The sequence below is a fragment of the Juglans regia genome, chromosome 13, assembly GCF_001411555.2.
Source record: "Juglans regia cultivar Chandler chromosome 13, Walnut 2.0, whole genome shotgun sequence".
Taxonomy (NCBI): Eukaryota; Viridiplantae; Streptophyta; class Magnoliopsida; order Fagales; family Juglandaceae; genus Juglans; species Juglans regia.
The window spans coordinates 36,101,688-36,114,469 of record NC_049913.1 but is presented as its reverse complement, the minus strand read 5'-3'; the positions used below and the strand labels follow the sequence as shown (position 1 = coordinate 36,114,469).

General features: G+C 33.9%; 1 protein-coding gene across 3 annotated transcripts; it reads right to left on the bottom strand.

The window, feature by feature from the left end:
* Window positions 1-4,394: 4,394 nt before the first annotated feature.
* On the bottom strand, window positions 4,395-10,953 carry LOC108997232 (sulfate transporter 1.3-like). 3 transcript variants are annotated; one of them, XM_018973411.2, is made up of 15 exons: window positions 10,829-10,953; window positions 10,583-10,695; window positions 8,352-8,702; window positions 8,186-8,234; window positions 7,875-8,082; window positions 7,538-7,712; window positions 7,327-7,392; window positions 7,128-7,241; window positions 6,885-7,001; window positions 6,655-6,781; window positions 6,053-6,339; window positions 5,765-5,955; window positions 5,176-5,261; window positions 4,996-5,072; window positions 4,395-4,835 (listed from the first exon to the last, which is right to left on the bottom strand). In XM_018973411.2, exons 3-15 carry the CDS (start codon window positions 8,676-8,678, stop codon window positions 4,692-4,694), a joined length of 1,968 nt encoding a protein of 655 aa, XP_018828956.2. In that variant the 5' UTR covers window positions 8,679-8,702; window positions 10,583-10,695; window positions 10,829-10,953; the 3' UTR covers window positions 4,395-4,691. The 3 variants fall into 3 exon arrangements, with proteins under 3 accessions (XP_018828956.2, XP_035540829.1, XP_018828957.2); XM_035684936.1 differs by lacking the exons at window positions 10,583-10,695; window positions 10,829-10,953 and adding an exon at window positions 9,258-9,593; XM_018973412.2 differs by lacking the exons at window positions 10,583-10,695; window positions 10,829-10,953 and adding an exon at window positions 8,997-9,119.
* Between the last annotated feature and the right edge of the window lie 1,829 nt (window positions 10,954-12,782).

Below are 12,782 nucleotides of genomic sequence, written 5' to 3'. Positions count from 1 at the left end.
TAGGGGTGGATTAGGGATCCGTAATTTAAGTTAAATAAAGCACTTTGGGGTAAATGGTTGTGGTGTTACCAACGGGGCCCTATGGAAGTTAGTAATAGTTTCGAGGTTTGGAGAATCCAAAGGAGGATGGTGCTCAAATGAGATCCGCAAACCATATGAAGTAGGTTTGCCGAAAAACATTAGAAAATGATGAGAGACTTCCTAAGCCATGCATATATTGAGGTAGGTGATGGTTCTCGGGTCAAGTTTTGGCATGATCAATAAAGTCTCAAAGAAACATTTCTTGACATTTTTGAGCTTGTATGGGCGAAGGATGCTTCAGTAACTGATCTTTTGGTTTTCTCTCGTGGTTCCCCTCAATTAAATGTAGAATTCATCAAGGTGGCAGAAGATTGGGAGTTGGGAGTTACTTCTGATTTTTTTTTTTTTGCCTTGCTATTTTCCATCAAGATAAGTTCAGTTGGAGCCCCTCTAAAAAAGGTAAATTCATAGTTAGATTGTTCTACTAGGTTTTAACGAATCTAGGCATGACCTCTTTTTCCATGGAGGAATATATGGAAGACGAAAGCTCCTCTGAAATCAACTTTCTTAATTTGGACAGCTTGTCTGACAAGATTTATTATAGACAATATGAGGAAACTTTGTTTAATGGTATTCAACTGGTGTTGCATGTATAAAAAGGATTGAAAATCTGTGGATCACATGCTTCTACAGTGAGGTGGCCAGGACCTTGTGAGATCATTTTTTTTTGTGGGAATAGGACTATTATGGGTCATACCTCATAGGCTGGTGGGTTTTCTAGCTAGTTGGAAGGGACTCCAAGGCAATTCACAAGTGGCAGTAATATGGAAGATGACCCCTATATGTATATGTTGGTGCATTTGGTAGGAAAGAAATGATAGGAGTCTCGAGGCTCGCGAGAGGACACTACAAGAGCTTAAAGTTTCTTCTTTAAAACTTTGTTTGTATAGAAGGGGGTCATTGATTTTAATGGACTTAATGTCCATAATTTTCTACTTTTGGACATTCAGTTGTACACCCTAGCTAGGTAGTTCTCATGTGTACATCCTGTGTATTTGGGCTATGCCTACTTTTTCTATGAATAAAATTTCTTGATTACCTATAAATATATATATATATATATATATATTATTTAAAGCTATTATACGAATAGGTCTATAATTTTGTATCTCTTCAAAACTAAATCATGTAAATGTTATATAGATCTAGACACTTGAAGTGAATTTTATCTCTTTGATGATACTTGAAAAATCTCTTTTGATAATTATAAATAATAGCTTAGAGCCTACTTGAAAAATGTTATAATACTTCTTTTATCTTGTTTTAGATCTAATTTTTTAAAACTTTTTATCCATTTAGCTATTTATAAGCATTATTTATTGAAAAATTTCACATACGACACTATTATCCCATTATGACAGATTAAAATTGTCGATAAGTTTTGAATTAATTTTTAAAAAGTTAAGAGATAGATAGTCCAACCGTGATGAAAAGTGCAACATTTAAAAAACAGAATAAAAATATAATATGAGTGTAGTGTATAACATTAAAATGAGTATAGTATATAATATTACTCTTAAATGAGTTATTTTTTTTAATTAAAATACGAGTTTTTCTTGAAAAATAGTATTGTATAATTTGTATTTATGAAACGACTACTTATCTCAAAAGATGAAATTCACAACGGAGATAATAAATTCATTGACTTTGTTGCCGAAAGCCCCTCTGCATGGGATGATATAAAGTCATTCTATCGAATTAGAATTAAGAATAAAATCGTGTGCTACATATCATCAACATAAAATGTGATCACTTTTTGTGTTTCGACTTTGCTAATGGCATACCTTTTTCCACAAGTTGCATGAATGCAGCCTCCTATATATGCGACTACATTCAGGTAACAAGAAGGAGAATGAATCCTCTTGTCCCTTGGCTGCTACATCATCCTCAACCGAACTTGCTTCTTTTGGTGAAACTGTTTGGGAATATAATTATTCTCAAATATTCTTAGGCTACTTTACTACCATTCACTATTATTCTCGTACCATCTGAGATACTCTTAGTGTCCAAACGGAGTCTAATGGTTTGTTTAGGAAGTGAGATGACCTCATTTTAGTTCATCTCATCTCAAATTTTTTCATAATTTTCTTTCTAAACATCACTTAAATACAAATATTTTTCAATTTTAAATATTCAACTTATTCATATAATTATTATTTAATCATTACAACCTTCCTAAAAGGACGCTGCTACTTCCATTGAGGTTTTCTCCCGAGACTTTCCACCCACAGTGCATTTTGCACTTTGTTGTTTTTTAAGCATTTTTTTAAGTTCCTTTAAATATTTAAAAAAAGAAAAAGAAAATCACAAACTCATTAAAAAATATTTTCTTAATCATTAAGTAAAAAAATAAAAAAATACAAATCGGTAGAAAGTCTCGGTAGACATTCTTGGTGGCTTTATTATTTTCCGTCCTAAAATTCCAAACAAAACACAACAAATAATACTAATTTTTCAAATTTAAAAATAAAAATTATATTAAATAATTATATTCTAACAATATTTTAACTTTATAATATTTTTATTCAATTTTTTTTTCTCATTTTTCAAAGTCTAATAAATTATCTAAATTCAAACAATTTTATTACTATTCACAAACTATATAACTGATATTCAAAGAATTCTACCACTTTTGGTGTTTATTGTGAGTCAATCATGTCAATCAAAAAAGTTTAAAATATAAGTATTTTAATACTAATTGATATGCAATTTTCTTGTCAGTGGTGTGTTTGGTATGTCAATCAACGGTGACGGCAATACCTTGCAAAAATTTACTGTTCACATGAAGAGTTTTTGGCACAAACATTAGATAAAATAGATGTATGACCCAAAACCCTATATGTAAAAATCTCTCTTGTTTGTTGGTAAAGTAGCCTATAAAAATCAGAAAGGTAAAAAAATGAGAGTGGCCTATAACAAGATGCAAAGGCCATATCATTATTATTTAGGACCTCAGATACTCCCACCACAAACTTTTTCTAATAATCCTGATCCCACCATAAGCTAATCAACTGATCCTTATATGCTGCTGCACTTTCCATTTCAACACTGCCTTCTTCAGTTCTTTTCTTCCTCCCTTTATATTTCAACAATTCATAGTTATGCATCTCATTGACCTCATAAGCCAACTTCATGCATTCCATTTGCAGCTATCTAGTAGCTTCTTCCAACAATTTCAGACACCAGCCCAAGCTTCAAGCTGTTGAACAAGAATATATACAGGCACTTCTGCAGCTAAGGCAACTTGACTGATGCCATGGCATCAACAATTTCTTACATTGTAGTAGATTCTATGGCTCGGTATCTGTATGATCCTTTGTCCTTGTTCTGACTCCAATCTTTAACTAAGAACTTTATATTTGCCATCCACAAACTAAACTGGCCAACAGATCAGGGGGAGCCGGGGGTTAGACGACAACTACAAGGTCATGATCTGCCTAAATTCTAGTCTTTTTTCATTCTTCCAAGTCATGGATGTTGCCATTATTGTGGATCTCGGTACGGCTGCAGCCTGCAGGAGACACTCATTCTTAACAAATATGTATGATAAGTGTCTTGGTTGGGTTAGGTGTCTTCCCACTCATTTTTTTAATGTTTAAACTAGTACATCATACATGAGCGTGCTCAAACTTGACCCTTGGCACCGTAGACAGATTTCTAACAAAATTTATGTCTGATTTCACTATTTTTTAAAATGAGTGCGTGACATTACTCGATGAACACCTTCTGAAGCTATTTTCACAGCTACAATTAACCCATTGTTTCCTGAAGTTAGAATAAAAAATAATGCACGCTACACAAGTCTAGATAGATTTATATGTTTCTTTGTCTTTTGAGATGCCTATTCTATATATATTCGGATGTCATAATTTCAGTAAAGTCTAATGGATTGGCTTTTTTTTTTTCTACGATTGTGAAAACGATCCAAAGAACAAAATGGAAAAGTCCTCTAATAATTGCAGCTTCTTAATTATATCACCTGAAAAGTAAAGCTAGTAACTTCATCTTGTATTGTGACATGTGTCAATAGCTGATTTAGCTTTTTATTTTAGTGATTAATTTATAAAATTATTTAAAATATATTGCATCAATCAGCATAAATGATCATGCATGCTTTCTTCTCATAAGTGTGCATGTTATGATAGTTCGGCTTGAATAAGAACGTGGATCACCAATTTTAAATCAATATCGACCAATATGTCCAGCTTGAGTCAATCATGAAGTATTTCTAAAGAAGACAGGCCAACAAGAAAATATGAAACAGGCTTTAGACCTTTGCTTTATCTCGTGAGAATGATCAAAACACATTCATCAACTGGAAGAAAACAAAATTCCTTCTACGAATGTGTCTAAATTAGTTACATTTATATGGACCTTTCTGTAAATTAAACAACCTCATCGCTTTTTGAGTGCACAAATTGTGCACCATTTTCTTTGCTTTTCTTTTCTTTTTTTCACTGGATTAGGATCTCAGAGTCCACTTAACCACTTTTATGATGGCCTAGTCACCACCCACCACGACTCAACCAGACCTGTTTTCCAATGCTTTCAACTCCAACACCTAGGTATGCTCCTGCTTCTCATCATCTTATGCAGTCATTCCTTCTTTATCAAGCTTCTTCAACCAACTTTGGAGAACAGGATGAGACTGCGTCTGCAACTGTGAGGAAGATTTTGTCCTCGCCAATCACGTTTGTAAAGTTGGAAGCGTGGAGCTTGTCAATCACCACTGGCCCAGGATTCGCCAGAATGAGCTGCAAAACATCATGGAAAATTCAGGTAAGACAATTTATTAGTACAAAATAATACAGCGTGAATTGTTTCTAAGGAAGTATTTGATGCTGGCACATTCAAAAGTTTTTTCAAGTGGATTATATTACTGAAAGGGTGGTTTTAGCATGGAAGTTTATCAACCTGAACGTCTCTCTTCTGGAGACTCCTATATAGTTCTTCCAAGGCATGAATGCCACTGGTGTCAATGTCTGTAACAGCTGCAATAAACAAAAAACAACACGAAAAATATGTTCAGATGCCAACAAGTGCCTGTGTGTGTTGGCACATTGAGTTTAGAGACTTGGTAAAATAATTGCTTACGTGACATCTCAACTATCAAAATTTGGATTCTTGGTTGGTAGTCCGCTTTCTTTTGTTCTTCCTCATTTGTCAACCACCTTAATATCCTGCAGTGAAGTTGAAGAGAGAAAAAAAAAAAACTTAAGCATCGTGGAAGCAACTCGAAGTCTAACATAGCATATTCCAAAACTTCAAAGTTGCCCCTAATTTTAAGTTCTTTTTATTTGGAGGCATCATATGTTACTTACCATTAGGATTAAGTACTTGGGTACAAAAAGTCCAATAAGCCTTAAGAAACAGATCAATCAGAAAACTTCAATTTTCGTTCTTTCAACTTCATCATTCTAGCTATTCAAACCCTACATTCCTCATACTTTTTTGCTATCACTTAACCTTCCCTCTGCTTGATTCTCTAGTATATAATTCCCTTCATTCCTACAGAACTTAGAGGCTTTTTTGAGCCATATGAGTCTCCAGATTATGCAATGGAATTTTAGTAATTCTTGGAACTGCCTAGATACAGATGGAATCCTAAAATGGGTTGCATTGAATTTCAAATTTAATGGATCCCAACTGGCATGAATTTAGCACAAGAGAAGACCATATTTACCTCTCCTTAACATAATTGGAGTTGGAAAAGTAAATTGCTGAATCAATTCTCACAATCAGAACACCTGGAACTTTAGTTGCATCTGGATATTGTTGGATATTTCTGTACACAGCGGTCCTAGGAATCTTCCCAAGAATTGCAGTCCTTGGCCTGGTAACTTGTAATAGGATTTTAGCAAAGGATATTGAGACCTGTGACAGCACTCAGTGAAGAGGAATTAGATAATATAAGATAACTCGTATTAATTTGGAACTAAGGAATTAAAGAGGTGGATATCTTAATTCTTACCGCAATTAAGAGGCCTATCTCAACAGAGGAAAAAATTACTCCAAAGAAGGCTCCCAAACAAGCAACAAAATCAAATTTATCAATCTTCCATATCAGGATTGCTGCTTGAAAGTCAATTAGGTTGATCACAGCTGATATGATGATGGCAGAGAGAATGGCATTTGGTGTGTACTTGAAAAGAGGTGTGATGAATTCCAAGGTTAGGATAACAACGCAGGACATCACAATGTTGGAGACTGCAGTTTGGCAGCCAGCCATGTAATTCACAGCTGACCGTGAGAATGAACCTGCAGTTAATAAACCATTTTCATGTTACTCAGTCACATGTATTTCTTACACATTGGTCATTTAGGTTTTCCATGCTTCAGGGAACATGATATATAACCTCTGGTGGTTAAAATTAAATTTTGTTTGACAGAGTTTTAGTATGCATTACATTTGTGCTTTTATCGTTCTGATTAGAAGGATTGCTGCACTTTAACATGTGCAACTAAAACAAAGGATTATGGGATGTAACTCTTGTCAGAGATGAATACTTGTTCCCCTCATTTAACGAGCATCACATTTGGAAGTAGGCAGGTTCAGTTGTGCTTTCTTCTCACCTGTCGCAACATAGCAGGAAGTCATTGAACCAACAATATTCATTGCTCCTAGTGCCACCATTTCTTTGTTTCCATCAAGTTGATAGTCTTTCATGGAAGCAAATGTTCTTCCAATTGCTATGGCTTCCTGATAGAATTGCCCCAAGATGAGTTATACAAGCAAATTGGCTTAGATACAATAACCGAGGATCCAATCCTCTTGATAAGAGATGGGTTATGTGATGGCTCACCGTCAATGCTATCATACCGGCCACCATCCCAATCCTAAAACCTTTGCCAAGATATTCACCATGGAAATATATCTCATTAACCGACGAGGGATTAATTCCTTTCTCTATATATTTCACCTTTACACACCAATTAAACTGTCAGTGTCATTGCTGCTGCAAATAGTACTATTGCAATCCCACCATGCTTAGGATTGTTTTCACAGATAAAAACACCAAGAGAAGAAGAATGACCAAAGAACTTACAATTGCAACACCATTCTTTTCTGCATGGGTTATATACACAAAAAAGGTGGACAGAACAACAGATATCAATGGGGCAATTGCAGGTAACCAGAAGAGCTTCTTGTTCCTTTTTCCCTGATCCACAGAATATGTCAATCAGAAAATAATTTACAGCCTTCAACATTTTAGGTATATAGTGTGAGTGATTAGGAACTCTTACCATGTATTTAGCAAACAGCAGAAAACTTAAAAAGGTTGCTCCAATAAGTATAGTCTGCCAGTTCCACTGCAAAGTGCTTGATATAAGATTAACTTGACTTTGATGTTTATTTTCACTAGAAGATTCTTAATGTCATTGTGGATCCTTTTCAGAAGAAAAGGATGAGAAAGGCAAAACAAAGTGATGGAGATAGAGAAAAAAGAGGTCTTACTCCATGATTGACTGAGCCCCATACTGAGTGCATTACAGAGATAATATCAGTTTTCTTTGTGAACTTTTTTATTCCAAGAAAACCTTTAAGCTGTTGGAGTGCAATAGTGATGGCAGCTCCACCCATAAAACCGACAATGGCAGCATGGGATAGGAAGTCAATCAAGAAACCCAACCTGATAATAAAACCCAAACCACCATAATATATTTACAGTTGGCAGAATGCTAGAAGCCTTCAAGGGCCTTAAAAGAGAATATGAGTGATGCAAGACCAATAGTAATAGACATTTAAGACAAAATTTATTTTTCTAACTTGTGAAGATATGGGATTTAATTACCTGAAGAACCCTAGGGTGGCTTGAGTGATTCCAGCAAAAAATGTAGCTGTGAATGCAAGCCGCCGATACTCTGTAGGATTTGTAATGGGGTCGATCTCATTTTGAAGTAGGGTGCCCAGCAAGAGAGAGACCACGGCCACAGGTCCTATGGCTATATCTCTTGAACTACCCATGAAGGCATAAATCAATGGTGGAACAAAGCTGGAATCTGTATTGATTTAGAACAATACAAAACAGAGAAGCTTTATAATAAGTCCAAGGAAAACAGTAACAGGAAATGCCATGTGTACAAACGTAGTATGGAAGCTTACACAATCCATATTGTGGAGCCAAATTTGCAAGCTTTGCGTATCCAATGTCCTATTTTGGTATTCAATAAACTATTAGAGCTGCGTAAATGGGGCAAATAGTATATATTTTCTGTTTCTTTTTCTTTCCTACAAGTTATATTTATATATCTGCCGGGCAGAAATTTACCTGAGGAATGCAGAGACTTGCAATAGTGAGTCCTGCAATAAGATCCCCCCTGAATTTGGTTAGGTTGTACCTTCTACCCCACTCAAATATGGGGAAAATGGCCTGGATGCCTAAAATGAATTTGCGAGACCCAGATTGATCCTTAAAGGGACGTAAAGGATCATCTGAAAAGAGTGTTTCTTTCACAGTAGCTTTGAATTCCTTGAAGAGATTTTGCTTGGGGGGAACTCCCACCTTGTGAATGTTCAGTGATGGATGGCGTGAGGATGATAGACTTCTGGTATCCATCTCTTTTTTTTCAAGTTTCTCATCAGTTGAATGATCCATTAGAGGCAAACAAAATTAGCTCACCTGTAGCACAACAAAAGCATAAGAAAATCATGACTAGGAACATCAGGATGCTAGCCTAAAGGAGACTAAAAGTAATAAACCAAAGCTTAAAGTGCTGAGCCAAACTACAAGTAACATAGTTTCTTCTACATGCAAAATATATTTATAACACCATCAAGCCTCAAAGCCTTAAAGTAAAATAATGGTCTCAAAAATCATATGATGAGTTCACATAATTGCATATAGCTCATGGAATCCACAACTACTATAACAAGAGAAATGACAAGTAAGAAGGAATGGTTGGCGATATTTAACCTCAACGAAGAAAATAGATGCAAGCAGAAGACTCGGACAGTATATGTTCGAATGCTTAGAAGAGCCTTCTTGATGTGGAAGGTAGTTGGTGTGCTCTTGCTTATATAAGTTCTTAAGATTTCTGGTCAAACTTTTCAACTTAAAAAGAGAGAACAATAAAAAACAATTCGTCATGAATATCTCTTACATTATACAAGATAAGCAGCAATGTGAAACGCAATTGCTAATCGCAGGCAGCCGACACATGGAATGTTTTAGTACCTTCTGATTGATGTAAGCCAGTAATCAAGTCTTCCATAACTGTAGGCTTACTGATTAAAATATGCTGATTGGGAAGGTATTGACTTTCAAACACAGATGGCAGCAGCTAAAAAACTAGAAGCACGTCCACCTTTATATCTCACAGTCCCCCCTTTCTATTTTCTTTTTCCTATCTCAAAAATTTTCTTTTTTCCTTTCTTGGGGATCGAAGGGGTTGATTCTTCAACTGAAAGAGACCCCCTTCAAGTGGTGCTCTGCTTAACAATTTGGAAATTAATAAAGGCTATGCAAAACGCAATTCCAGTCTATCACTGCCAGCGATTGAAAGGTGTAGTTGTAGTCCCATTGGCCCCCATTTTGACGTAAATCTCTGTTAGAATCATAGGCAGCCCATATGCTAATTTTCTTCACCTAAAAGTCTTCCAAGAACTTGAATTTAGATACATCATATAATAAAGATAAGGGTAGGTGGTGTATGAGATTTCATATTATTTAAAAATTAGAAATTCTTGTTCTTTATAAGATTTCAATAGGGCTCTAATTGTATCATTGACTAGTCATTTTAGAGTATAAATCTTGTGATTTGGGCGTTATAAATAGTATCAGAGCCTATCCCAACCAATTAGAATTTCATTGAAACCTTATAAAGAGCAAAAAAATTTTTTTTCCAAACAATATGAGATCCCATATACCACATACCTTTATCCTTATCGTACGGAGTATCAAGAAACCAAAACACACAAACAACAACAACAAACCACAAAACTAAATTGTATCGAATTTCTTGACATAAGAGGTCAAGTTGCCGATGTAAACAACAATGCCTTGCTGCTGTAGACGATAAACCCAATAAATATTGCTACAGTAGATATTGGAATTAATATTAGTTTTGATTTGACACTGACAAAAAACACAGCATCCAACCATTTTAGCTTTAGTTCAGTGTCATACAAAATATGCTATTCCCAAAACTTCAGAGTTCAAGAATCAATCATGTCCCTTTGGAATACCTTAGAAGCCAAATTGACCAAACCCATCAAACTGATCGTAGTAATCAACTTGATTAATACAAATATTCATACTACCCTAATATCGAATCCTATATGATCTAGTTCCACCTACATTGCACAAGGAAGATAGTTTTTACACGTTAAGGGTGAAGAATCCAACCAATATACAGAACACAGTAAAAAATCATAAACAATCCAAGAAATGAAATGAAACAAAACCCAGGGATTATTTTTTTCTTCTTTAGTGGGGTTGGGTCCTTCTCCAATTGCATGTTTCTTCTGGAAAATAAAGGCTAAAATGGAGTCTACTCTCACCTTCCTTAATATCCTTCTCATGCAAATTAGCCGTTGATAGTGGGTGATCATTCGATTACACCTAGACAAAAGAGGTCCCTCTTCCACTTCTACCTCATATATTTCCTAAGTTCCTGTAGGCAACAAAAGAAAAAAGAGCGACAAAAACTAATAAAAAATTCAGAAAGAAAGGCAAAAAGAACTTATTATAGTTTAGTTTTATATTGAACGCAAAAGTTGATACTCTTGCAGACAAGTAATTCCCACCTTCGCTTTTTGTTCGATCTCCACACTAGATGGTCCTCATGTTTCTGAAAAAAGTTTCATTTTTTTTTTCTCTGAAAAGTTCGATTATGATATCAAAGAAAAGGAAATCACCGAAGAAGAAGGAGAACATCAAAACAAATTAAAAGAACGCGGATTATATATGTCCAGGTGCAATGAATCCGAAATTGCTTCCGAATTCATAGAACTTCACCTCCCACTCTATCAATAATATTATAAACTACAACCTCGTACTGTAATATTACCAATAATTGATTTAAAAAAAATAAAATATTACCAATAATAGAACTTTATTTAATAATTTTCAATTTAATACAAAATTTACTATAAGAATTTTATAAATTAAATTTAATAATGATAAATTTAATACATAAAATTACTTTCCAATCCAATTTCGTACACGATTTTGATAGATGACAAAAGTACCTAAATTATTCGGTCTAAGAGAACTGGCATTAGATGTCAGTGTTAGCCATATTTTAACTTAAAACTCAAGGTTTTATTTTTGAGCTATAATAAATTCATTTATTTTTTTAAATTTGATTAGTTACTATTTATCTTCTAAATAATATTTTATTTTAAAAATATTCTAAATAGCTACTTTTGGATAATTAAGTTGAGAAAAAAAAATAGTTGAAAAATAATAATCTTAATATATTTGTAAAAAATAAAAAAATTATTATTAAAATATTTAATATTATATTATTATTTTAACTTTTAAATAGATAGTTTAACGTGGATTAACTTCTCTAATAATTTTAATTTTAGTCAAAATTTTAATTTTTAATTAAATTTTAAAATTGACAATAACTAAATCATTGCCAATATTGCTCTAAGGATGGATACGAAGGATATGTTCAAAGGATCGATGTTTTGTGCCTAAAAAAATTGGAATGATTTATTTCGGCATTAAAGATTGAAAAATAAAACAAAATTCTAAGATTTTCAACTAGAATTAGCAAAAGCTCTGAAAAAAGTAGATTAATTATATTTTTCATCGGATGAAATGATTATTAGCACTATAAATAATAATATGATTCGAGTCGTAGTAAGTTGAATTTTCATGGACACGTACAACACAAAAAAAGTCTTTGGACAGTTGGGAAGTCAACAACAACTTTGCCGCAAACCGTTAGTCGTGGGTTTGAGCGCAACCGTGGAGCTCCACGTGTTGCATGTCTTTGGCATGCACGAGTAAAAATAAATAAATTATTACAATCTTAGAAAAGTAGTCTTTTTTGCTTAGTCCTTTTTCTAGTATGGATCCCACGTACTGATCACTTGAGGAAAGGATCGAATCAGGACGTGTTTGAGGCCAAGTTCTAGAGGCTGTGAGAGTGAGTTTACTTTTTATATGGCAACCACCACCGTTCGTTGTTTTTGACTTCAAAAAAGGTTGATATAAAGTCGTTTGATGAGATATAAATACTTGTGATAGGTGTAACGATTGTGGATTCAAAGAAAGGAAGAAAATTTTAAACTCTATAAATGGTGTCAATGACGTGTTTCGCACATCAGTTATTGGGCTTGATGTTCCTGCAACACGAGAATGTGAGGCTCAGGAGTGGTAAGACACCTCTGATGCCTAAGGGCTTCTTTGAAAAAAGCTTCTATCCCAAAATTCTCATATCATCTTCTTTTAAAATATTTTTAAAAAATAAATATTTTCAAACTAATCATTATAATTTTTTTAAACTTTCAAACAAAAAATAAAAAATAATTCAACTTTTCAAATTTCCTAACAAAAATTATATTAAAAAATTATATTCTAACAATATTTTAATTTTATTATATTTTTTATTCAACTTTATCTTTCTCATTTTCCAAAACCCCATAAAACAATAACTCAAAACTATCTCACTACTATTTACAAACTATCTTACTACTATTCACAAAATTCTCATATCATCTCACTCCACAAGCTTGTCCAAGGATG

Excerpts from the sequence above, each read along its gene's own strand:
- LOC108997232 (XM_018973411.2), bottom strand. The coding sequence starts at position 8,678 with ATGGATCATTCAACTGATGAGAAACTTGAAAAAAAAGAGATGGATACC. Across the intron at positions 7,713-7,874 it reads GCCACCCTAGGGTTCTTCAG|GTTGGGTTTCTTGATTGACT; the intron begins GTAATTAAATCC and ends TTTTATTATCAG. Across the intron at positions 5,073-5,175 it reads TTTGATAGTTGAGATGTCAC|CTGTTACAGACATTGACACC; the intron begins GTAAGCAATTAT and ends TGTTTATTGCAG.